Source organism: Acipenser ruthenus, chromosome 1 (genome assembly GCF_902713425.1).
Source record: "Acipenser ruthenus chromosome 1, fAciRut3.2 maternal haplotype, whole genome shotgun sequence".
NCBI classification, from domain to species: domain Eukaryota; kingdom Metazoa; phylum Chordata; class Actinopteri; order Acipenseriformes; family Acipenseridae; genus Acipenser; species Acipenser ruthenus.
In genome coordinates this window covers 39,497,416-39,524,839 of record NC_081189.1, presented here as the reverse complement: position 1 = coordinate 39,524,839, position 27,424 = coordinate 39,497,416, and the positions used below count along the sequence as shown (strand labels likewise).

At 36.8% G+C, this 27,424-nt stretch overlaps 1 protein-coding gene across 2 annotated transcripts in view; it reads left to right on the top strand.

Moving 5' to 3' along the window:
• LOC117420950 (rapamycin-insensitive companion of mTOR-like) overlaps positions 1-27,418 on the top strand; it is a 72,986-nt gene extending 45,568 nt beyond the window's left edge. Inside the window, exons 13-39 of one of the 2 annotated variants that reach the window (XM_034034751.3) lie at positions 215-305; positions 1,508-1,574; positions 1,663-1,743; positions 2,410-2,510; positions 2,812-2,977; positions 4,324-4,425; positions 4,599-4,645; positions 5,417-5,552; positions 6,151-6,350; positions 6,492-6,618; positions 6,866-7,030; positions 7,356-7,432; positions 7,779-7,857; positions 10,036-10,145; positions 10,406-10,493; positions 11,407-11,499; positions 11,728-11,834; positions 14,730-14,959; positions 15,249-16,239; positions 17,009-17,092; positions 17,472-17,649; positions 18,131-18,215; positions 18,497-18,715; positions 19,224-19,385; positions 20,659-20,782; positions 23,669-23,807; positions 24,104-27,418. In XM_034034751.3, the coding sequence (XP_033890642.2) occupies positions 215-305; positions 1,508-1,574; positions 1,663-1,743; positions 2,410-2,510; positions 2,812-2,977; positions 4,324-4,425; positions 4,599-4,645; positions 5,417-5,552; positions 6,151-6,350; positions 6,492-6,618; positions 6,866-7,030; positions 7,356-7,432; positions 7,779-7,857; positions 10,036-10,145; positions 10,406-10,493; positions 11,407-11,499; positions 11,728-11,834; positions 14,730-14,959; positions 15,249-16,239; positions 17,009-17,092; positions 17,472-17,649; positions 18,131-18,215; positions 18,497-18,715; positions 19,224-19,385; positions 20,659-20,782; positions 23,669-23,807; positions 24,104-24,172 (4,118 nt within the window). In that variant the 3' untranslated portion in view covers positions 24,173-27,418. The remainder of the gene's footprint in view (positions 1-214; positions 306-1,507; positions 1,575-1,662; positions 1,744-2,409; positions 2,511-2,811; positions 2,978-4,323; positions 4,426-4,598; positions 4,646-5,416; positions 5,553-6,150; positions 6,351-6,491; positions 6,619-6,865; positions 7,031-7,355; positions 7,433-7,778; positions 7,858-10,035; positions 10,146-10,405; positions 10,494-11,406; positions 11,500-11,727; positions 11,835-14,729; positions 14,960-15,248; positions 16,240-17,008; positions 17,093-17,471; positions 17,650-18,130; positions 18,216-18,496; positions 18,716-19,223; positions 19,386-20,658; positions 20,783-23,668; positions 23,808-24,103) is intronic. The other variant, XM_034034753.3, reaches the window with a different exon arrangement.
• Positions 27,419-27,424: the final 6 nt, after the last annotated feature.

Sequence of the window (27,424 nt, the reverse complement as noted above, 5' to 3'; positions counted from 1 at the left end):
CAATTGAACTTCTATTTTCTGTAACTAAGTTGTTTCTTGATAGATAAAAACCATTGTATTTGTTTTATTCCTCTGAAAATACGCCTTTGAGCTTGCTTCAAAATAGGGCCAAGTATGTTTCCTGAGGCAAAATGAAACAATAACTTGCAGTCTAATCTAATGTGCTGGAAAATGTTCTGTTGCCATTCCTGTGTAACATTTTGTTCAATTTTAGATCCCAGTAGATTTCAAGATAGCTGGAGGCTTTCAGATGGATTTGTGGCAGCTGAGGCAAAATTCTTACTTCCACACCGAGCCAGGTCTAGGTTGGTAAAAAGACTTTATTACTTTGTTTTAACATTGTAGTAATTTCACCTCTCATGGGATTTGCCATCAAGTGCTGGGCTTGACAATAGTTTGATATCAATGACTTATCCAGTGTAATAAATGTTACATTTTCATGGAGTGGTCCTGTCTCTAACTTGCTTTCAGTGTTGCTGTGCTCTAAAAGAAACGTAAATTCACATTTCCTTATTCCAGAAACTCAGGTGAAGCTGTAAATCCCCAACTGTATTGAATACTGTCTTGGCATATCATGATTAAGAAGAGGTTGACAGAATAAAATGTCTAAGAGGATACAATAAGTTATCTATGGAGAGAGAAGTTGGTCCAGTGATAGACAGTAGAGGGCAGTAATATGTGATTCTATTAAAATGCTTTCCGTATAACAAAGCTGCATTTTTGAATTTGTGTGCTCTGTGATAAAGTAGAGTGAATGGAAAGCTCAACAATGAAAACCTGTATTTTGACCTAAATACAGCATCAAACATTTATGTGAATATACCTTATCAGAAAGGCAAAGTCAAGTCTTCTGTATGTTCTGGGTTTCATCTAATAAGCACTGGGTTTCAATTGTAGTAAAAACAAAAAAAGCAGAATATAAAAAAGTTCAAATCAGGCCACAAAACAGTCCTGCCAGATTAGGTTTTACAGCTTTGCAAAAGTAAACTTTTCTTTTATTTGGCCACATTTTTGTTTAGGTACAAGATTTTAACTTTTATGATGCCTTCAGGTTCTATGTGTAGCAAACTGCCCAGTCTTTTATGACAAACCATAATTTACAGAGCATTCATTCTTTTGCTTCAATTTCAGTGAAATTACAAATGTTCTCGCAAAATGTGAAGGCTGAATTGTATCATTACTTACACCTTCCTCCTAGATTAGAAGAACATCTGTATTATCCTCCAATGGTAATTAAATGCCCCTGGCAACAGGAATAAAGTTCCTGTGCGAATGTACATTAAATGTATGATCTTAATGTGTAGAAACTTGGTATGGGCATTCCTTGCACATGCTCATAATGGTATCAGAATCAAGTTGTTTTCAGTATCAATACCTGATTTGCTGAGTTATTAAATAATTAATTATGGCAATCACATTTGAGGAATGTATGCATTCAAAGATGTAGTTACACTTGCTGTAGATGTACATTGTGGTCTCTTTCCTTGATTGTGTTTTGTTTTCTCAGACCAGACTTGATGGACAACTATCTAGCATTGGTGCTTTCTGCTTTCATTAGCAGTGGACTTCTAGAGGTAAGAAAAATCCAGATATTTGACACATGGAACATACTGCTCCAGTAGTAATTTTTACAATTTTTTTTTTTTTTTTTTCCCCACACAGGGTTTAGTTGAAGTGATAACAAGCAGTGATGATCATGTGTCTGTCAGAGCAACAATCCTTCTTGGAGAGCTTTTGCACATGGTAAGTATACTGTAATGTGTGTTTGTTACATATTAGCCACTGCATATGGATACTATGAATTTGTTATGAATTCTAACATTAATCAGTGTAGTTTTATTTTGTCTATTTTTATGTAACTCAGGCCTACCTTTAACAAGGATTAAATGCGTGCAGTATATGCATGCATAGTATTAATATTGAATAGCCAGAGACCAGAGATAGTCATTTGTTGTCTCAGAGTTATATTAAATTTTGGGGGGGTGGGGGGGCATAAACATAAATCACTTGTATCACAGCAGTCCCTCGGTTGAGACCACACACTCATCACTCCCTGGGGCATGCCCTACACGTCACGTGACACAAAGGTCCTTTCCTCTGATGGGAACTAGACTCAACTGTAAGCCTTTCTCATTGTATAACTAACAAGTAAGGAATGTGTCCAAGTGTGGATTGATGTCTGACTTACTAACATTACCCATGCAATTATCCTGTAATATCATGATAATTGCTTTGACAAATGATACAAATAACAATTTCTGTATCATGATATAATGGTATAACCGGTGCTCTTGCAACCCAACATCGCAGACCATTGTACTAGAAAATAAGCAGTTCACATGCATTTCAGTATAATTTAAATGTAAAGAAATCTATTTGTTTTAACTTTTTTTTTCATGTATTTTGCAGGCCAATACAATCCTTCCTCACTCACACAGCCACCATTTGCACTGCCTGCCAACGCTCATGAATATGGCAGCCTCTTTTGATATCTCACAGGAGAAAAGAATGTAAGTTTTGCAAAGCATAATTTTAATTTATTTTTGTATATTTTTTTTTTGATGAAAGCCCTTTGGGACAGTTCTGAAAATAGGGGGAAAAAAAGAACAAAAAAAGTAAATTCTCAAAGGATTAAACCAAAACAACCTGTCACAGAAAAAATATTCATGTGTTAATTTAAAATATGAATGCACCTACAATACACAATTGTAGACACGTTGCATATTTTGTGCAAATGAAATGCTTTGGTGGAAAAGCAATATTTAACTTTGATTAAAAAAACATTAAAGTATTATGGCATTTATTTTGTAGGCGAGCCAGTGCTGCAGTAAACTCCCTAAAACTCTTCCATGAAAAGAAGAAGCAGGGTCCCAAGCCACACAGCCTCTACTTGGACCACATTGTTCACAAATCAGTGGCAGCACACTACAAAAGAGACCAACACCTACGTGTACAGAAAGATGTATTTGTTCTAAAGGTAAGGAATTCTAGGAAGTCTAGAAAAAAAAAAAACATCCTTTCGGAATAACCGTTTCTTTCCATTACGCAGTGTATCTGATTACATTATTCAATAAAACTACTTGTGCTATTAAAAAAATGAAAGAAAAAGGGCAATAACTAAAACTGCTTGATTCAAGTACAGATTGCTGTGTGTAACTACCGGACCCAGGTAATTTTTCACACAAAACATGTCACAAGGTATATAATTGATACATTTTGTAAACAATATAAAAATGGTCATTAAGTTAAGCTGTTCAGCTGCCGGTTATATTTATCTGGAAATAGCTCTATGTCAATGAGTGCTCACCCTAGTGGACAAATAAAATAAATTAATGAATGCATTAAATGGGTGCTTTACATCATTTTCTAACCTGTTTGATATATTTGTGTGTTCTGTGTTTTTGCTTGGATCATTATTTGCCATGCCTACTAGCTATTCCAGCAAGGTAAGCATCCTTTTGAAAAGACTCCTAAAGGCTAATTGTGGGAAAGGGAAGTGGGGAAGCATATCGATGTTGCACAGGCTTCAGTTCACAGTGCTTCACCTATGGAATTCAGAGACCAGCTCAACACTAATGCATCCCCACTTTTCTAAAATCAGCCTTGGGGTCTTTTCAGTAGTGTGTTGTTTTTTTTTTCCCTAGAATAATTTGCAGCTGGCAAATAATGATCTAAGCATAGCTGAAGAGTCATACAGAACACACATAATAAGATAATACAGGTGAGAAATTTAATATGAGGAAAATTCAGATATAAAAAATCTCTAAAACAAGATTAGCAAATTAATAGACCTGCTTGTTCATTTATGTTGTTGATTTTACTATAATTATTATTATTATTATTATTATTAGGGATTTTTTTTACAGTCATAAGTCTTTTTTTATTCTCCGCATTACTGTATATGTATATGCAAATACCCACTTCTAGGAACCTATAGCACAATTATAATCAGATTCTGAAATTTATATGAATAGATGCATCACACTGCTCTAACAAGCCAGTTATCTAAAATACCTGCAACAAAAGAAAATCTATATTTTTTTATAAAAGGTTTGCATGTGGGCATAGACCTCCTCAGTTTTTTTTGTTTTGGTTTTTTTTTGTTCATATCGCACTTCAACCTGCATTTTCTGCTGCTCTGTTTGGTGCCATTTCATTCAATACGGTCAAGAAAACAAATTTACCTTTATCAATGTTCCTTTAAGATGCGAGGACAATAGGAATAAAATGTTCCTGTGAACCAGGCTTATTAGACATACTGTACAGGTAGAAAAACTTTAAAATCAAAAGTACAGCAGACACTTTACTGTTTGTTTTATTTAGGATACTGAAGAAGCACTTATGATGATTCTAAGAGACAGTCACATCCTCAACCACAAACAGAACCTGGACTGGAATTGGGTTCTCATTGGGACTATTCTAAAGGTTGGTTCTAAGAGAAATATAGAAAGTGCCCATGCATTTAATAAAAATGGGGGGTGTACATATTGGTTTTGTTACTGTGTAAATGTTGCAGTTGTTATGATATTTAAAAACATAAAATAAGTGTAAATGTGGCTGCCAGGTAATGTGTTTACCTGTTTTTCTGTTTTCAACAGTGGCCAAATGTTAACCTTCGAAATAACAAAGATGAGCACATGCACAAGTAAGAACTTGCCTTTCAAATCTTTCTGATCCACAGCCATATCTGTTTGTTGGTAGTGTATGTCATAAAATGTTAGGTTTTGAATTTCCAGGCAAAGTCTACATTGAGAAGCTAGTTAATGAAAAATATTTTAAATTACCTTTTTATACAATCATCATAGGCTGTACTTTATTATTATGGGTGTGCCGATACTCGTATTTGTACTCATAATTGCCTTTAAGATGTATTTTATCAACAGTATTTTTCATTGTCAGTTCACAGCCTCAGTATGGCAGTACAGCAGATGAGAGGACATTTTGCTTCCAACCAGCTTTTAAAAAACAGTGTGGAAGTTAATTGCCATTGATTGGTACTTAGTTGTAAAGGTGGTGAAGGATAGCTTTTCTTTTGAAATGAACACAATAATGAATGGATTTATTTAATACCTGCCAGTAAATACTTCTTAAAGGCAATTATGAATATGAATATCAGCACCGCCCCATTTCTTTTATGCAAGACATAGCACAAGTCAGTGTGTACAAAACTTACAGAGCTCACTTGGTACAGCAGTATACATATTTTTGACAGATGGACAAACTGAGGTATTCACCTACTAGCCCATATGTGAAAGGCATGCAAAGTTACATTTTACTTTTCTGGCAATATTTTGAATGAAACCTATCTTTGTCCAATTAATTTAAGGGGGTCGGGTGTAGAGTCCTCATGCGTCCTCAGCCTAGTGACTCATAGATTAAGATTGTTTGTTTAATGTTCATATGGTTTGCATCACAGGTTTGTGCGACGATTGCTGTATTTTTACAAACCCAGCAGTAAACTGTACGCCAATCTGGAATTGGATCACAGTAAAGCCAAACAGCTGACAGTGGTGGGATGCCAGTTTATTGAGTTCCTGCTAGAATCTGATGAGGTAAAGTCTTTCCCAAAAGTCTTTCCCTAAACACTTAAAGCTTAACACTTCATATCTTGATGTTAGTATTACTAATTCCAGTTAGTGATGGTGTAACTGGATTGATATTTGTTCTGATGGATGGCTTTTAAGTTTCTTTAATCATATTTAATTGAATTCAATTTACCCATTGATTGAGCTGATTAATGAATGTGGGGGTGCTTTTTATCACCAGGAAAGCCTCATTTAATTTTGTATGTGGTCTATATTCTCTGTTTCTGCTTACGTCATTATGTCCATGCTTACTAACTAACCCAGATAGGATAAGCATTTTAAAATTCCTCAAGGGTAATTGTGGGAACTGATGTAGAGAAGACGTCTATATAATCAGTCTTGACGAGTTTTTTCAGTAGCAGTTTTTGCTTGAATAATTTACAAGCTTGGCAAAAAATTATCTAAGCAGAATAACAGAAAATCATACAGAACACATTCAAGAGAATATTAAAGTGAGAAATGTATATAAGGAATATGTATGTGATATATAAAGAATCCATTTAAAGTTCAGTCCCTGTTCCGATAGTCCCTTTTCTACAGTCAGTGTTCCGATTGTTTCCCATAGGACGGCCAAGCATACCTGGAAGATTTAGTGAAGGATATTGTCCAGTGGCTCACCTCCTCATCAGGGATGAAGCCTGATCGCAGCCTCCAGAACAATGGGCTACTCAACACCCTTAGCCAGCACTACTTCCTCTTCTTAGGAACACTTTCCTCTCACCCTCATGGAGTCAGAATGCTGGAAAAATGTAGCGTCTTTCAGTGGTAAGCAATTAAACAATGACTCCTACTCTTCCTCCTACTCCTCCTAATAAATAATGATCAACTAAAACATGTTCAGATACAATGTTTAGTTGTGTCAGGGTTAAACAGCGGTGTCTTTTTATTTATTTTTGTGTTTTGTAGTCTGCTTAATTTTTGCTCTCTGAAGAACCAGGACCACTTGTTAAAACTGACAGTTTCTACATTAGACTATAGTCGAGATGGACTATCCAGAGTCATCCTTTCTAAAATCTTAACAGCAGCTGCAGATGTAAGTATTGTTTCTTAGTACTACAGTATTGCAGTATCTTCAAGGATAAGACCCCTGAGATGCAGCCTTAAGACCAGTTATTTAAACCCAGATAAAAACATGTTCTGCAGTAAATGTGTGTTACACTGCACACCAGCTAGTTGTAATTCTTGTCCATCTTATCTTTTGAAACAATGCTTCAGGTGTTTCTTTATCCTGCTGAAGCTCTTTTGCTGTGTTTTCATTTCTTGCCGTGTTGTATCTATAGAACTGCAGGCTGTATGCCACAAAGCACCTAAGGGTACTACTGCGTGCCAATGTGGAATTCTTCAGCAACTGGGGGATGGAACTACTGGTGACACAGTTGCACGATAAAAACAAAACCATCTCCATGGAGTCACTTGATATCCTGGATGAGGCTTGTGAGGACAAGGTATGAGAAATGTGGCTTAAAATTGCCATAAAAAAGATGATCTGCAGTAGTTTATATACCTTACCTTTGTACATTTGGTTTAGATTACAATATTCCAGGATTACAGATAGACAAAATGGCTCCTGGATCTTACGTGAGGTTATGTTTTGTTTTTTGTTTTTCTTCTCTAAGTAGTGTTACCATCTGTAACTAGGTGGGCACTAGTTATAAGGAAAACCTCAAACCTAGGTGACAAATAGATTTTTTTTTTGTTATTTTTTTATTTTGGTGTTCAATGAATATGCTTTGGAAAAGTTTTGTTTTTACAGTCGTCTTATTTTTATAGGCCAATCTTCACGCACTAATTCAAATGAAGCCAGCCCTGTCTCATCTGGGAGACAAGGGAGTACTTCTGCTTTTACGGTAAGGTTTGCGAATAAATCATAAGGGGTGGGTTGTTGAATTAGCATGTTTTATTGACCTATTGATTGTTCTGTACCTAGACCCAAATCAACAAAACAAGGGGACTCAGATGTAGCAGTAGTTCTTCTATAGTGTGCACATAAATTGGACATTGTGTTTCAGATAAAATGTGTTGTATTGAGACTTTTACATTTTAAATATTTTGTTACAATGCCTTATGAAAGCAGCTGCCCCTTTACACTAGTAAAAGAGTTTGGATGACCATGCTCATGTTGTATGTGACTTGCAGTTAAGGTGATTAGTAATAGGCTGAATTATATAACATTATAATGTCCTTTTATTTTAGATTTCTTTCCATTCCAAAGGGCTTTTCCTACTTGAATGAAAGGGGATATGTCACCAAACAGCTGGAGAAATGGCAAAAGGTAATGATTTTTATTATTTATTTATTTAATCATGAGAGTAGCTATTGGTAATATTGAACTTGGATTTCACCAAGATAAAATACGACAGTAGTGGTGGGGACCAACTAAAACATAGCTTTGCTGTAATATATGAGACTTCAGTGCTTTTCCTCCACCAAGTACCATGAGTACCATGGATTTCCTATTGGCCCAGTGTTAATGGCTGAAGTGCAATGCTGGCTCCAGGGATCAGGGTATTTGCGGCCTCCCTAATGCTTCAGCATAGGTGGGGCACTTCGCAGGGTCATCAGGTGGGCACCTCCTGTCTTTGGTGTTTCGTCGACCTAGCTCACAACACCTCGTGAAGGCTCGACAGTGATGCTGGCATCCTCTCCATTCCCAACCCTGCCCTGCCCAGTCCCAGGTGAATCTTGGTTCTATTAACCTTTCCTGTTGGTTGCTATCCTGGATGGAGGAATGTCGTTCTCTGTGTGCCAGCTATTGCTCTTATAGCGGCGAGTTGTTGATCTTATTGCTCTGTTTTTCCAGTGCTAATGCTAAGCATCGCAGCACCTGTTACGCGACCCTGGCTCAGAGCCACCTTACATCCTGTAAGAATGTTCTTCAGAGTAGCCGATGATGAACACAAAGGACATTCAGGGTTCTCTCTTGCCCACACATTCAGGTTCTGCGGTGATGGAAGAAAATTTTATATGTGGACCTGATCAGGAAGCTGATCCTCCTCTGTTCAGTTGTCCACAGGCATCACCAGCCAATCTTATGCTGTTCCACATTCTTCCATGTCATCCATTCTCCTACTTTTGCACTTCAGTAACTACCAACTTCCTCCTTTCAACAAGAAGCTGCTCTTTGCCTCTCGGGGAGCCAAACTGAGACCATGGCCTCCTCATCCCTGTTGAACTTGCCCCATGATATCAGTGACACAAAAGGCAGCCTTTGTATCTTCCACCCCATCCCTTTACTGCCCACTTTCTCCCAGTTCTCGCAATGGGTGCTACTTCCCTTACACACTCATAATGCAACTCCATCAGTGTCATTTCCAGCTGAACACTTGAATTACTTTGTTAGAGTTGAGACTGGCAGTTACAGTTTAGTTTTACTGTAAAGTATTACCTGGCTAAGGCATCGTGAAACTCCCAGCCATCTCCTAATGTATGCAGAATCATGGCTTCCAGTCTCTCTACTGTTGACAGGGAAATCTCCTACTCAGTAAGCGGCCACATGAACCTTGCAAGAAATCCAAACTGAAAGCACTAGACTTTAAGCTTGCCCGGTAGTGCACTAGTGTTGATCCTCTTCAACCCTAATAATGACTTCCATTGCCATGCAGAAAAATGGTACAACCTGCCATGATTCCAACTCTGGAGTTGAAAAACAGAACTGCAAGTCCTGAAGTAGGCTTTCAATAACTGTGTTCTAGTACTGAAGAACTCAGTGAACCATATGCATTAGCTAAATCCAGGAATGTTACACGGAGGTCGTTCTTAGTTTTACCAGATCGCATTGACTTAGTCCAAGTATCCTGAAAAGCCTAATATACCAGGTTTCTGTATGGCGGTGTCGATCCTGCAGTTCGTCAATAGATAAGTTGACAACCTTTGTGCCACAATGCTGAAGAATATCTTAAATTCCGCACTTAACAGGGACATTTCTCTTTGGGGATAAAGACCCTTCCTGCTTTGCACCATGCCCTTGGGACTGCCTATGTTACCCACACTACCTTCATCAACCTCCACAAGATTCTTAGTACCCCAGGTGCACAGTATGGTACACCATTGGACCCAGGCGATGGTGAAGCCCTTGCTTTGTTCACAGCTTGCTTCACCTTCTTCCACTTAAGAGCAGAGTCATCCATGTGGTATTCTGGTGGATTAATAGGTGGAATACTCTTCAGCTGTCATCTGCATGTTTTGTACAGATGAAAAATATCATAGCATTATGTTTTTGTGTCATAAGTAAAGTGAATGTATTCTTATATTTATCACTACAGCACAGTCAAGCAGTTATTTTATAGAATTAACTCATCATAGAAGAAAGGTAATTCATTTAATAAGCATATACTGATCTTGATTAATGAGAGACACATTAAAGTATAGACCTGGTATAAAGTTTTCTATAGACCTGTGTGTTTCACATCTGTTAGTGGACACTGATGGAGTTAACTTGTATGTCTTACAGGAGTACAATTTGAAATATGTTGACCTAATTGAAGAGCAACTTAATGAAGCGCTTACTACATACAGGAAGCCTGTTGATGGAGACAACTATGTCCGCAGGAGCAACCAAAGGTGAGTACAGTTTCTCTGATGATGAGGACCATATTGTGGATACTTCTCATGTAATTCTGTGTCGGTGTTGTTCTCCTCTAGTCTTTTACTATGTCTTATGTGTAAAAATCTGGTTTAAAACTTTCAATAACAGATTCTAGGTAAAATGTAAAAGAATGCATCAACTTCTGGTTTCTTCATCAGGGTAATACTGGTTTAATTACGATTTGTTTTTTTATTGTAATTGTATCTTGTTTATTTATACCTATTTCTCATTGTAGGTTACAGAGGCCAAATGTCTATCTTCCGATACACTTATATGGTCAATTGGTCCATGACAAAACAGGCTGTTGTCTCTTAGAGGCTCAGGTAAGGGCGTTACGGTAAACATTTCACATGTAACCAGTGATTCCTACTGCCTCTGAGCTGCAAACAAGAAAAAATGCATGCTAGGATATTTTATGTACACACTTTTTTCCCCAAGTGGATTTACTATACCAGGACACTTATGGAACTTTCTGTTGAACACACTTACAGTAATATGTAAAGCAGTCATAAAGACTAAAGGGAAAGAGTAGGAGTACTTCCTTGAATTCAGTTCATTGTATTTTATAATATTGTTACTAAGATTAAAACCAGATCCTATCTCTTGATTAGATACAAATGCATATCAACCACATCTACTAGTGTCCTTAATACAGTACTGTATAATAGATTATTGTACCATTAGGGCTTGAACTTTTCATTTTTTATTTTCCAAATCTCTACCTTTTAAATGTTAATTAGTAGTTGTTAAACTGTCTCTGCAGCCTAATAAAGAGAAAACTACAAATTAAAGACTGGGTTTAAGATTATTTTTCTCTTTGCTACAAATCAAGGAGATTTAAAATGATGGACTTGCTATAGGTGTACACTCCATACTGGGTATTTTATGCTGAAAAGAAAATCTGTCAGGACAACTGTTAAACAAGAGAAAATAAAAGCACAACGATAAACTAGGTAACTGCAATAATGAAGTGTAATTAGTATCAGCAATGAGCAATTAACGGAATTTGTCACATCTGTGAAATAAAAAATTAAGAGAATTGGGCAGTCAAGATATGTAGGTAAAAGCAAGTGACATTGTTTTGGAATTAACAGTTTTTTTCTGAGTTTAATTAAGAAAAAGAATCGTCTCAAAATAAGTTTAAAGGGACATCATGTGGTCAAAAATATAACCTGAAAACTTCAAGCCCTATGTATCATTATATAGAACTGCATTTCGTTCCTTTTATCTTTTTAGAGTGTTGTCCCAGATCTGAGTTACACTGTTCGCTCTCCAATGTTGGACAAGTGGGAAGGTGTAAAACAGCTAAAAGCAGCTCTGTGGGCCTTGGTAAGATATAAACCCCCATGCAAATACTTAAACTAGTTTTCTGTGCTTTAGTCATCTTCCATGTTTAGATACATAAAATGTTTAATATATGATAATCTTGTTTTGCATCCTTATATTCTCATCTCTTTGACAATCCCTGTTTTCTTGTCTTGACACAAACATATGGAACATAAAAATCACTTTTTTAAAATCATTTTTAATAATTACTTACTGTTTAATTATTTTCAGGGCAACATTGGCTCATCAAACTGGGGTCTGAATCTGCTTCAGGAGGAGAATGTTATCCCAAACATTATTGCCCTGGCTCAGCACTGTGAGGTTCTCTCGATAAGAGGGTAAGGATTTCCATCTTGAGAATGAATTTGTACCCCCCCCCCCCCCCCAAAACTAGTAATAACTTCTACAGCCTTGCACTTCACATATGGTTTGTAATGTAGGACCTTATTACTCAAATCCCTAAGCTGCTCTGAATAGACAGTTAACAGTGCTTTCAAAGACATATCTGTGATCAGCTGTATGAAGACTTAAATCATTTTATTTTCCAATTCATTTATGACAGTTCAAAAGTATTGGGATTTCATACACCACTGTAGTTTTTGTTTTAAAATATTATTTGTTGCTGCTTGTATGATTTTTTTTTTTTTTGTGTGTGCTTCTCCAGGGGTGTAGAATTAAAAAAATAAAAATAAAAAAAATAAATGAAATGCTCGAAACATCTACTTGCCCCCTCCCCATCGCACAAAACACACAAAAAAAAGTAGAATATAAGTTGAGGTTTTGCTTTTATTTAACAGTGAACCCAATCTGAACTGGTGATTTAATAAACATTTTTGCTTCTTGAAATGTAAGATGAAAAGTGGCAGTGGCAGCATTATCACTGGCACTAGGTTTACATGGCTCTCTTTCATAGTTTTTTTTTTCTTTTATCCTACCTTTTTTTACCTGAACCCAAAGCCAAAAAGACTCCAAGACATAGTTACAAACTACAGTTATTTCCTAATGATTTATTTAAACGTAATCTGTTATTATACAGCACACTAACCTCTTAATCACATAGCTGCCGTAGTTTCAGGAATAACGGCAAATTATGATGACGTATCACTTTTAAATAATAAACTATGCAGCCTTGTAAAGACATATGGGAATACGATACTGTATAGAAGTTACTTGAAAAGAATGCATTAGAAAATAATTGTTATTTTTAACTTCCAAATGTTGTATATTTGTCACAGTTTCGTTCCCTTTTCTACAAAATGTTGTTCTAAATTCATTAAATATACATTGTGTTGCTGTTTCTAAAAATAGACCACATTTCCCCATATGCATTTAAATAAAGGCGTTGTTGGATATAATTAGAGCACCATGTTTTTCGCAAATAAGAAATAAAACGAAATGCAAAATATTAAACGAAATAAAATGAGAAATCATTATAAAGAAAACACAGAGTTACATTTTTAAATTCGGAGGTCTATACCAAAAAATACTTTTTAAATAAATACTTGCAATCGTAGTTGTCAAGGCTCAGCCGTTACCATAGACGCGGTCTGATGGGAAACGGAAGCTCTGACTAGCACTTGTGCTGATGTATAATTAGGAGCGAGTCATTTGGGGGGGAAAAAAATAAGTTGCGACGGAAGAGAAGAGATGTCTGTTTCTAAAATGCCTAAACCGTGCGTAACCACTACAAAGAATTTGAGCGTGAGGTGGATGTATGCAGCTGACAGTGACAAAATGATGTGCAGATTTTGCAACTTTCGGCTGGAATGGGAGTGAAAAGATACCGTTGTTAAGCATTAGATGTTTATTCCTTTTGGGGAAAATATGGCTTGTTTGCTTATATTTTGTCTTGGTATGCTAATACTTTGTTTTATTTCAAGTGGTGCAAACTTTGTATTGGAGCAAATGCTGTTTTGGTTTTGAATGGATTTGAATGAATTAATCTGCTTTGCTTAGTGTTTATATACTGAGAAATCTCAAGCGCATATACTTGGCCCCTGCTTTTTTTAATGGGTATATTGCAGTTCAATTGTTATGACAGCCCCACAATAGCAGGGCAATGTGTGTGTGTGTGTGTGTGTGTGTGTATATATATATATATATATATATATATATATATATATATATATATATATATATATATATATATATATATATACAGTGCCTTGCAAAAGTATTCAGACCCCTGACCAATTCTCTCATATTACTGAATTACAAATGGTACATTGAAATTTCGTTCTGTTTGATATTTTATTTTAAAACACTGGAACTCAAAATCAATTATTGTAAGGTGACATTGGTTTTATGTTGGGAAATATTTTTAAGAAATAAAAAACTGAAATATCTTGCTTGCATAAGTATTCAACCCCTGTGCTGTGGAAGCTCCCAGTTTACACCGATGAAAGAAATTGCCCTAACGAGGACACAATTACCTTGCCATTGGCCTCCACCTGTGAACCATTAAAGTTGCTGTCACATTTTCTGGATAAAAACCCCACTGTTGAAGGATCATTGGTCAGGCTGTGAATCTATGTCAGAAAGTTTGGGCACCCCTGATATAGGGCCTACATCTATTTGAGGTGTTTTATTAATGTGTATCTGTAATAAAACATTTTTTTTAAAAAAGACATTTGTGAAAAATGAAACTAAATTTGTGAAAAATAAATATAACGAAAAATTCTAAAACCTAAAAACAATTTCACGGGGGCTGTAGATATAACATACCTTGCTTGTAAAGTGATGGATTAATTTAAGTATGTTTGTTACTGTGTGTGACAGAGTTTGTGAATTAAAGGGAATTGTATATGTGGGTATATAGTTTTGGTTTGAGGTTTAGAGGTACGCATTTTTAAATATGTGGCTGTATGTGCTAGACTTACAGCAATTCAGACTTTTCAGAGGATCTCTAGAAATCTACCCAGAGTGTTTTTCTAGCAACAGAATGAACGTAGTGAGAGGAAAAAAAATGTCCAACGGGCAAAGTATAACAGGAAAACTTAATGTCCCTCAGACAAATCTTGTTGTCCCAGGCGTCGGGCGATATGAATTCCACACACTTGTTCTCACGGTATTCCTGTCACCCTTATGTGCAATGCATGTAATCAAATATAGCAACAAAACTATTTTGAAACTATTGACAGTTATTTTGGTTGCAACTGACAATATAAAGTGTTCCTCACATGGAAGAACTTGACTTAAATCTTTTTTTATTTGTTTGTTTAATTATTTCTTAGAACCTGTCTGTATGTCATTGGTCTGATCTCTAAAACTAAACAAGGCTGTGACATCTTGAAGCAGCACAGCTGGGATGCAGTCCGACACAGCCGCAGGCATCCATGGCCGGTGGTTCCTGATGACATGGAGCAACTCTGCAGTGAGCTTTTGTCCATACCAAGCACACTTAGTCTAAATTCAGAATCCGCCAGCTCCCGACACAACAGCGAGAATGAATCCACACAGCCTAGTAAGCAGCTTGACCAATAGTCCCTATCTCCAGCAGTGACAGGATGTCCCCTTATTTTAATATTAATGCTATTTTCATCCAAGAGACTTGGGTGTTCACTTTACTGTTTTTGTTTAGGTGACTGGGGTTTACCCATAAATCATTTAAAATATATTATGTCCTGTCTCCTAATGTTAACTTGCACCTTTGCAAAGCAAGAATTACTACCAAAATCATACTGGCTGTTGTTGAATCTTGCATGACTGTACCAAAATTAGGCGAGACTGCAAGTTGTGTTTTCTTACTTCAGGTATGTATATTTTGGATGATGACAAGTGTGACAGTGTGGATCTTACAGAGGATCAGCCAATTTACATGAGACCCAAACCTCTGAAGGACCGCAGCCCTTTCACCATCCTCGCCTCCACACGTTTTGTCAGAAACCGGTTACTCAACTCCTTTACACTGCCCAGCAAGAAGCTGCGCAGTAGTAGTGACCCCAAGGGAGGGAAGGTGCCGGTGGAACCTAAGCCTGGTCTGAGGCGTAAGCGTACCGTTACAGAGCCTTCCAGTTCCACACAAGGGGACTTCTTTACTCTAGTTTTTAACGGGAGCCGCAGCCCAAATAGCCCCACAGTGAGCTTAAAAACCTCTCTTGTAGGAAGCAAAGCGTCCGAGGACAGGGGTAGCACCCCAAGCATCGGAGAGCCTGACCTTAAGCTTCCAAAGGGTCTGGGGAGTGAGAACCACAGAGAACACACCAGCAGGGAGAGGCTAGTGGGGGATGGCTCCACCAGCACTCAGTTTAAAAGCCGCAGCCAAAGCTTTAACACGGACACCACCACCAGTGGCATTAGTTCAATGAGCTCTAGCCCTTCACGGGAGACAGTGGGTGGGGTGGATACAACCACCATTGACACTGACTGTGTGAGCCTAAACACAGTGGTGAGTACCAAAACTGTAAAGACCCTCCACTCTCTTACTCCCCAGTCTAACCACTTGCCTCTATCAAAGTCAAACTCTGTGTCCTTGGTGCCCCCTGGGTCCTCACACACCCTTCCCAGAAGGGCCCAGTCCTTGAAGGTTCCATCAGTCACTACAATAAAGAACCTAGCTGACTACAATTTCATGTACACAAGGGATGCCTTTGGCTATGCCACACTGAAGCGTCTGCAGCAACAACGGATGCACGCCTCTCTTTCCCATTCAGAGGCCCTGGCATCTCCAGCAAAGGATGTTCTTTTTACAGACACCATCACCATGAAAACTGGGAGTTTGGACTCTAGGCTGACACCTCGCAGGTAACGTACAATGTGTACTTTTGTTGTGTTCCCTTATTTCCACCTTATTTCCACCTTATTTCCACGATTTGTAGTATTATACAAATTTTACAGTAAGAGGAAGATACGTTTCACATCCTTCCCATTTTAAACACAAGGTTAAGGGTAGGATGGATAGTGAGATTTTCAGTTCTCTCCTCAGAGGGTTTGTAAGGAGTAGCCAAAATCACCGCATGCGACAAGATGCTGCTGATACGCAAAACTGGCTACTCTGAGATCAAATGATGTAGCCTTTGTGCTAAAAAGATTAGTTTGCATACTCTATTCATACTGTATAATTAGCGGGTTACCATTGCTGGTGTTCTAAGCACCATAATTCTGAGATAAAACTGTCCTTGGTAGCATGGGCGGGGGGGGGAGGGGGGTGTCCCATCATAAACTTATTTTACCAGAATGTGTCCTTTTTATAGCTATTGTTTTATTCTATCCTAATAACCAGTAATGTTAATTTGAGATAATGGCAGCCTAAATGTGATTTTCCAGCTACTTTTTTTGTTTTGTATTTTCAACGTTCCAAGAAAAATACTTGACATTTGCATTAGTCATACAGGTAGGTTAAATTCTATCCTATGCAATAACCAGACTTAATCTAGTACTAATAATGCAAATACAGTAGAACCTCTTTATTAAGAACATCCCCTGTATAACCAATTAGTCGGTGATTTTAATGAAACAAACCTCTGTAATGTAAAACCTGGGTAATCAGAACTGTTTTTGGTGGTCCCTTCAGGTTCTCACTAAAGAGGTTTGACTGTACTTCTCATTATGGCACAGCTGTGAACCAGCGACGATCACCAAGAAATCTCCTCCCGCGGTGCGTTGCTCCTTCATGGATTGTTTGTGCTTTTAACTTAGCAAAACTTGTTTTAGGCAAGTTTAACTGGGAAAAGCCCTCTTGCGCATCCCTGTTCCAGGAGTTTATCCGCAGCGGAGCAACAGCCAGTGTAAAACAATCCATTTGTTTTGCGTAGAAAATAGAGAAGTTACCGTAGATTATAGATGTTCATATGAACTTGCTTTTAAAAGACTGAAAAATAGTTGTAAGTGATGCACAATAATTTGAACGCTTGTGTAGAAAACTGCAGTTTGAGTGTTAGAAGCTGCCTACAGTGATTGTGGCATAGAAAATGTTTTTCTCTCTGTTAAATTGTTCTCTGAAACATATTAATGCATGCCTTTTCACTCCTGTGTAGGTTTATGAAAGCCCTAAGCTTTGCATCACTGGATAAAGAAGACTTACTAAGTCCAATCAATCAAAATACACTGCAGCGCTCCTCCTCTGTGCGTTCAATGGTCTCTAATGCCACCTATGGCTGCTCTGATGATTACATTGGCTTAGCACTTCCTATGGATATCAATGAAATGTTTCAGGTACCGACATCAGTTTGCTCACAAAATGCAGGCTTTTCTTGATATTTATATATACTCTGTTTTATAATTGGGGCTTCTGATTTTCACAAACTGTAGCCTTCTTGTTTCATAAGTCCTTCAACAATCATTTATGGTGGAAAAAACATACCACAAAAATGATGGGTGAAATGTTAAAATAATTTACCATGATAAAGTGGCATTCACAAATGTATGCCTTTTTAATAGAAGGAAAAGTCTAATGCCACCTATTTTAAACCAATGTTAATGGATATATTGTTCTCAATCCTCACCATTCACTCTGGACAAAGATTTACACTTGATTTGTAAATTAGCCTAATTATCAGTAGTCATCCTTCAGATGACGGCATTTGCTGTGGACTGCTCCAACTTCAAAATGCTAATATAATTTAAACAGGAAAACAGTAGAATGTTGAACACATTTTTGGAAGGTTTGACTAGACGTGTGTTTACAATGTTACAGGTAAAAGAAACACCATACTTTCAACAGAGGACAAGCCCTCCTGCTGAAGAGCGCTTGGCAAATTTCTTCTTTGGTGATTCAGATGGTAAAACCTAGGAGTTCTGTTGTGTTACAAAATTATTAAGCATATATATGCTGTCCTATAAGACTGACAGCAAAATCTAAAGTGTTTTAGATCATTTATTCACAAGACATATTTGTAAATGTTTGTCTCAAGAACAAGTTTAAAAAAAATAAAAATGTTGGTGCATATAAATGTCTCTCAGTATATAACTAAGTGGTGTTCTTGTTTTAAAGACTATGCAAGTAAGCTCCATCCTTAAGTGTGCTATGCTGTTAATGTGGTAATATATAATCATGTTTCAGCCTCTGGGGATTCAATGCGAAACCCTGTACTGGTACTGAGGCAGCAGATCAGTATTACAGAGCTTATGAACAGTCGATCTGACCCAACACATCTGTTGGATAACACAGAGGACACAGGACTGCAGGAGCACACAGATGAAAATTGCCTTTACTGTGTTGGCGTCCAGGTACTGGGTTGTCAGACCAATAACCAGATCAACTCGACTTTAATTCACACAGGTAACTGATTTGTCTTGTTATAGGGGTAACAGATTAGTTTTGGACTTGTCAAATTAAGAACCAAATAAAAATCTTACTGTCCAGGACAACCTGGTAGAATGCAAGTTTCTAAGTTGGCCAAATCCATTACCATGGAGAACGTTACAGCAATGGATTGAGAACTCTCCGAAAACAACCTGGAACAAGGTAGCATGTCAGATAAAACCAAGGTCTGCAAGCAGTTTCAGTATTTTTGACATAAAATGTTACCCATTTAGGAACTTGTGATCAGTGTGGCCATCTATTAACGTTATGTTAACTCTGTATTCTTTGTCTGGAACCTTCATTCCTTGTAATTCCACAAATACCAGTTTTGCATACTCTTTGTGTGTGTTTACTCTTCAGACTCAATGTTTAAAAAGCTGGAGTCCTAAATTATGCCCTGATTTTTATTTAACATTACTTTATCACATACAGTGTGTATCATTCCTTTTTTGTGGTGTTCAAAATTGTTTTGCTTTTGCTTTAGATTTCCGTGACATTCCATATTCAAACTGGTGTGGGCAGACCATTCACAATCACCTGGAGGTGACAGCACAGTCCACATTTTCTGGAGTTTCAGGATGTAGTGATGTAGTATCCCAGGGCTCAGCAAGCAGCACACAGAGTATAGAGCTTGTACTTGGTAAAGGTAAAGAAAATAATACATTATTTATTACTCAAAATTAGGAGGCTGTGTGGTCCAGTGGTTAAAGAAAAGGGCTTGTAACCAGGAGATCCCCAGTTCAAATCCCACCTCAGCCACTGACTCATTGTGTGACCCTGAGCAAGTCACTTAACCTCCTTGTGCTCCGTCTTTCGGGTGAGATGTAATTGTAAGTGACTCTGCAGCTGATGCATAGTTCACACACCCTAGTCTCTGTAAGTCGCCTTGGATAAAGGCGTCTACTAAATCAACAAATAATCTACTAAATAAACAAAATTAATTTTGCAGTATTATTATTATTATTATTATTATTATTATTATTATTATTATTATTATTATTATTATTATACGTGGTGAATGTCACTTTATAACTATAATGATGCGCTCAACACATAGCTTAGGACAGACACAAACTTGTTTTATTGAATTGCACATACTCACTACAATTCTTTTACCGTTAGATTTCTCCATAGACTCCCTCTGGTAACACCCAGTGCCCCCTAGGGCATATTTAATAGTATTGCAATTCATCCTATCCTTAGTGAACAGTCATTTTCCATAAATTTCTTTGTTTTGCAGTTGTCTTATACACAGTGGTGGCGCGAGACCCAAGTATAAGATTGCCTGTGTATAATAAGGATGATAATTTTTAAAAACAAACTCTACCAACAGTACATGAAAGCAACACAACAGTCAATACCAAAACAAACAACGGCCTGCAGATTTAAGGTTTTATCTGCAGAAGACAGGGACAAATTCATAGAAGAACAACATAATACAAGTACTCTTAGAAAAACAATAAGGGACATACATTTAACAAGAAATTACCTCAGCCACATGCCCTCTGTGGGATGTTAGGCAGTATAGACCCTCAAAGTAGGCTCTTGAGTGACAAGGAAATTATCCAACTCCATCCTCCAAAAGAACCAAGTGAATTTTCTACTCCGATTCCTAGTAATTGTTTTTGTTTTAATTCGTTTTTTCTCAACACTTTAATTGTTGAAAAATAAACACTGATAGTTTTACAATTGCTAGTGTCTGTTATGTCACCCTGTACCGTATCAAATAATATGCACCAACACTGTACAAATAAGGCTGTAATTCTGTCTCAGATTTCTGGTGATATTGATAAACCACTTGAGGTTGCGCTCTTGTGGTTCATTTCACCAGATACCCTTGATTTTAGAATTATATCCTTATATGGGTGTACATTTATTATTTTATTTATGTGTTTTTGTATTCGTTTGTTTTAATAAAGGAGGAAAGTCCATCCCTGAGGACGCCCATGCAAGCCGTGTGCTGCTGCGCAAAGAAGTCTTACGCTTGGTTGTCAATCTGAGCAGCTCGGTGGGAACCAAGGGACATGAAACTGGTCTCCTCACGTAAGAGATGGGTTTTAATTAAGGATGCACCGAATCCAAGTTTTTGGGATTCAGCCGAAATACCGAATCCATCTCAAAAGATTCGGCTGAATACCGAATCTACAAAATCTGTCAAGAAAACTGAAGGAAACTGTTGAATGAAAAACAGACTGGCAGCTACTTACAATGGACACGCAGAATCTATAGTTTTGAGCCTTTTAGTTAATAGTATTTTTTATTACCGAATGGAAATATATCCCTGAATAAGATTTCAGTTTGAAACTTACACAATTTACAGCTAGCCCCCTCCCCCCACAACAGAAAAGTCAAAATACAGAACTGTTTACCTTTACAAGAAAGGAGAGCTGCATCTTTGCCATAACCCTCGGTTTTCTTTAATGACGTTTCAACCTGTGTCACCTGATCTGAGAGTAGGGTTGCCAGCAAACTCCAGAATCTCGGGACACTTAAAGGCAGGTCAGGTTTTGTAACTCAACTCTCTTAACTGCAATGAGGATCGTTTCCATTAATCAGACCTAAACAGCACTGATTGTCTTTCTGAGTCTCTGACTGGGCGGGACTGTGTAAAGCAATATTAAACAGTAAAGCAATGTTAAACAAGTAGAAACTTTACCTGATGCCACAAGGTTAAATGAAAGTGCAAAGTTATCTATAATAAGTGAGTGCAAAGTTATCTATAATAATAGTGTTGCACTGTTCTGATAGATATTGTTTACGGTTTAAAAAAATTCAAGCAATATGATTAATTGTTGTTACGAGGCTCTCCGGATAGAATCGCCACCACAATTAAACAATTAAATACATTTACTAAACTGCTCAAGCAATTCACACCCACTTTACTTGTGAATACATTGCAGTTTAGAGAGGTAAAAACTCTGACCTGCCTTAACCCTTAGTGGTCCATTTATTCAGTGCCTCTCAAGCGCGTCAGGTCCAATTTATTTTCACACGCACTGTTTATTTTGCACGCGCTGTTTAAAAGTTTTTTTCACAGTAAAACAGGTTTAAAAGGCACTGCATACCAACAGGACACTCAGTACTGCATCTACAGCCCTGCCCCACCCCTTGTTTGCTGTATTTTTCACATACCTCTTCATAGTCGTGCATACTGATAAATCATCTCCTGATCACTCGTTTTATCACCAAACTCCTCAATAATGCGATCCAAGTCATTATTTTATTACTATAACATCTCAAAAAGCTCTGCAAATGTCTGTGATATTCTTTTGAGCGCTGGATGCGGAAACAGTTATCTTGTTTGTTTATGTCTGTGTTATCTCTGTGGTGCCGGGGATATGTGTGTGCTGAGATCCGCCCCCCCCACCCCCAGCTTCTCTCGGCTCCTATCGGTCTCACTCGTCCATTGAAAGATTTTCTCGTCTTTTTCTGGAGAAAAAACGACTAGAGACCTGTGCTTGACGTCTTTTTGATGTCGGACAGGGTCCGACATCGGACCGGAAAGGGAAAATTGTAATGTCGGACCTGGTCCGACATAGGACTGCAAAGGGTTAAAGTGTCCCAAGATTCTGGAGCCTGTTGACAACCCTATCTGAGAGCTATGAGAAAAAAATACCGTGATGAGTGACCTGAATCTCCCTGCGAAATAAAACCCACGTTGATTTAAATGCGCCGTGTGTGTAACACATATCAAATAGGCTACAAAATACTTTTAAAAAATATTTTAATAAAATACAGCAGTTCCCAAATAAATCAACTTGTATTGGCACATTACAATAACGTAATTTAATTTACTAAAGCATATTGTTCAATGTCTTGCACATCTGACAGTTGTAAGTTACAAAAAATATATATTTCTGTGCACAGATTATTATTTTTTAAATCTCAGTATGATCTCTAGAACGCGTTTGACAGACAAAGCAACAAAGCACAAAAGTCTACAACAGTTTGCCGTTACTATATATTACAGGTTTACTGCATAACTTTACTCCATGAAAAGTGTGATGTGACTGTGCTGTATGTTTGCATTCAGCACCTGTATGTCACGGTTAGTGCATGTGCCACCAGTAATTTAGGGAGTTGAGAGCTGCAACAGAGTTCATAAAACGTGTTCTTGTTATTAAATACAACAGTTGCGTTCAATACCGGATTCGTGTTTTTTATTTAAATAAGAACTGCACACATTGGTGGGATGTATTAAAATGGATGTGCGTCTGGGCAGATATAGGATTCGGTGAAACGAATCCTATGTATTCAGCCGAATCTGAACCCTGCTCAAAAAGTAGGTATTCGGGCCGAAACCGAATCCTGTATTCGGCGCATCCCTAGTTTTAATCAAGTTTATTAAAATTAGTGCTTGCCAACATCTGATGACAAGATCAATGTCTTTTGAAGTACATTGATCTTGTCCAGTTGCTGTCTATGCACACGCAGAGTATGTTGCATACAACTCTTAACATTTAATTGTTGGTATTCCAAGTATCCTTCGGCTTAAACAAAAAAAAATCTGAATAGCGAGAATTATGGAAAGCAAAAGATTTGTGTTATTCCATATAGTAGTTGAAATTACATATTCTTTCAGTACATGTCTGCTTTTTAAGGAAGGTATTTATTTGCCTGTATACATCCAAAAAACAATCCTAAACTGTAATGGTGTTGGACTAGTTCATTAGATAGATAATATATAGAAGCATTCCTCCCCTGCTTACAGGATGTTCAAGTAATCTTCTTGGTTTATATCGACTATTCTTGTTGTGAGATTTCAGTTTTTATCAACCTAAAGCTTCCATGCCCCAGTTCTGTTTTTACTTTCTACTTTTTCTTAGGCCTGGATTGTTTGTTTATTTATTACAGGTTAGAAATCTTTCTTTGTTGAAAAATCAGGTAATGGTATGTGCCTTGACCACCTTTTTTCTTTCTTTTTTTCAGAATTAAGGAAAAGTTTCCTTATGCTTTTGATGACATTTGTCTGTACTCTGAAGTTTCACACCTGCTTGCACACTGCATGTTTCGTCTGCTATCTCGACGGTTTATTCAAGAGCTCTTTCAGGATGTCCAGTTCACTCCGGTAACTTTTTTTTTTTTCTAAACTAAAAACTGCTCACCTAACTACACAATACATTGGGGGGGGGATAAAACAAGAATTATTATTTTTTACATTCTGAGTACTGTAGAACTACATTGGTTACACTTTTATACAATACATTTTATAGTTTTCATCTTAAACGGTTCCATCTCCTATGGTAGTTTTCTATAAAGCCTATTCTAATAAATGTTACATTTTTTATACGTTTTTGTATTTGATAGGACTTTAAGAGAACTATTACTCTGGAGCTGACACAAATATTGTTTTCTTTGTGGCAGATGTATGAGGAAGCTGAGACCATCTTAGCCACACCACCAAAGCAAGTAGCAGTAGATGCCCACATCTGAGTTCTGATCCATCCTTCTGTCTTCTCACGCATTCTTTTACTCTCAAAACCCGTGTCAACTAGCGAATAGCCACACCCGCTGCCAAAGGAATGTCTCTTTCCTGTCTGATACCCTTTGGCAGAGAACCGGTCAACTAAAGAAGACAAGCTCTTGAACAAAATAGGGATTTAACTCCTGTTAACCCATAGAGTGGCTTTTTGTTTGTCACCACAGTTACCAAATGCTGAAGTAGAGTATCACAAATGAACTGAGCACTGAACATATACAATTTATCTTTACCTAAATATATTAATTAATAGGGATTTGGAAAAGAGATTCTATATTTTCAGTATGAAATGGCAAAAACGTATTTTAATTATATTTCTTTTTGTGATCTGTAACACTACTGTGTGGTTTTTAGCCATCTCATAAGAAAAAGACAGAACTATCCAAGGCCTGGGTAATTATTTACAAACTATATAACAGTTGTAAAAATAATATTGTCTATTTTGAGTAAAACATTTCCAGGCTTTCCAAAGTTTCTGATCAAGGAAGAAAAAGCCAGAACATATATGTGTTTTCACTACATTTTTTTTTCTTATCACTTTTTGTTTGGTTTTTAAAAGCTGCAATACAATTTAATGAATTGTTGTAAATGGTGTAATTGTAATTTATGTATTTTATAAAGTGCAACACGGTCGATTATGGCATACATGAATCCAGGCAAGTGACCAGAAACATCAAGGACTGCTTATGTTTCTCAAAAGTAATCTAGATTCAGTGCATTTACTACTGTTGTCTGGAAACTTAATGGACTGCAGTAAAAAGCAAAATGTACCAAATTCTGAAGCAACAGTATTTTGTACACAGCAATGTATAGTTCCTGACCTGATCTGCAGCATATGCAATGCATAAATTTGTTTTGTAACTGAACAGCTTTGTCTTTGCCACTGCAGACACATTAAGAATTGTATTTAACAAGTGCCATATTGCAACACATAGTGTTCTATGGGTACAGGAAGATTCAAAACAGAATCTTGTCAAGAAATCTCCATTCCACACCAAAAAACAAACATCCAGATTCAGGAGCAAGCAATCCCTGCAATTTGAGTAATTGTATGCATTTTTTCTGTACTGTAATCATGTCTAGTACCTTCACAGTTGTAAATGTTATCGTACGTATTACAAAAACATTTTATGTTGTCAGGACATCTCCTCCCCCCCCCCCCCCCCCCAAACATAGCTATCAAATGTTTGTAGTAACGACAAATGCTTAAACCTGTAAACCATTTCAGTATCTTAGCATGTTACCAGCTGCAATGTTGCCTTTTTTATTTATTTATAGAACAGGCAAATACATTAATTATTCTATTGCAATGCCAGGGGCTTAATATATTTTTTAAACATTTGTCATAAAAAATAATTTTTAAAAACTGCTATGCAACATACCCCTTAACTACAATGGTAGAGAAAATATATTGCTTTATAAATGGGTATTTTTACAGGAATCGTTTTTGGCTGGACCACGTACTTAATATTATTCTGCAGTACCAAGGGAGCTTTAAATCTTTTGCATTTGTGTCAATAACTGGTTTATTATTTTAGAGAACAGAATTCATAATCTAATTTATTGAATAAATTGCAGATTAATTTACAGGTACTTTCTGCAGTTTAGAGTGTCTAAACTCTGTTTGTCATCATGCACTGCCTACAAAGACCTCAGTCAATCATAGCATGCTGGGCTACTTCTACTGGTTACCACCAGAAACATTCACAAAATTATTAGTTCTTAAATGGTAATTGTACAGGAATGCGTATATCTTTTTGGCATCTTTTTTGAATTTGGGAAAACCTTTTTTTTCCAAGCAGTATACAGTATGGCTTGTAAAATTGTATTAATTATAGTATGGTTGCAGTTGTAAGTGTATGAGAAATTAAATATGAACAAATCTATTTTTGACTGCAGAATCTTTCAGATAGAGCAATGTGAAAACAAATGTTTTTGTTTTGTTTTGTTTTCCAAAATGTTGGTTATAATGTGAAACATTGGTTGAGAGATGGCTAGCCAGTTAACTGGTTTTGAGTTGATACTTCACTAATGCTTCCATATCTTCCTGTGTAATGTGTCCTGACAGTCTAAGCTTAATGTTCGAGTCTAGTGAAGGGTCACATTTTTAATTTAACTTATTCCTCTCAAGCATTTCAGAAAAGCAGTCCAAGGTACAATGAAGGTTAAATGGGAATGAGTGTGAATTCCATAAGCAACGATGGTAAAACTAGGTTTTTTTTTATTATTATTTCTTTTTTTTTATCGTTGCGTGGATGAATGCATTAAATGTCTGGGATCTTTTTTGTGGAATTTTCAGAGGTCCAGGTATTAAGGGTAAAACTGAAATAGTGGCACACTCAATCACTCACTCACTCACTCATTCACTCACACACTTACATTATATTACAGAGCTGAAGGGGATAATACTGTATATAGAAAGTGCATGCTGCCTGTGCAGGTAATCCATACAAAGGCCATAGACCCAACAATTTAATTTCACTGCAAAAGTACTCTCCCTTCACTCAAAATTATCTCTATTTGTATTTTTTTCAAGTTGTTTTGCAAGTTTTCTATCGAATGTATCCTTTTCATTTACATCTTCTCAAAACTTTTATAATTCAGAATATCACAGCATGCACAAATTGCACGACTTGGCTAATTTACTTTCTAAATTACCCTATTTAAACTAAATAGCATAAACAAGTTATGCCAAAATGATTATATAATTTGATATTGTAAGTAAAATAAAAGATTTTCATGACAATTTTATTAAAATAAATGTTTTTTTTTGTTTGTTTTTTTTCCCCCCAGTATCCATATGTAAAATTATGGGATACTTAAATGTTGTTGAATACTTGGCCAGATTAGGGCATCATAGCCAAATGCCATTTTTTTTTTTTTTTAAGAAATATGCTGCTACATATTTGGATGTTCTTGTGTTTGTAGGTCACCTGAATGGATGTTGAAACCTGATTTTATATTGTATACCTGTATCATAGAAAAAAAGAAAGAAAAAAAATATTTATATTTTTTCCTTGAAAATAATTATTTCATGAAGCTGTGTATAATTTAAATAGGCTTTTCCAAATATGGTTATGCCCAAATTGTTGTTCCTTTTGTATAGTGTGTACAGTAAATGTCTTTGGGCATTACAAGCCTCATGAAGCATACAATCTTATCGAAGGGATACACTGTAAATAAAATATACATAAACTGTTTTTTGG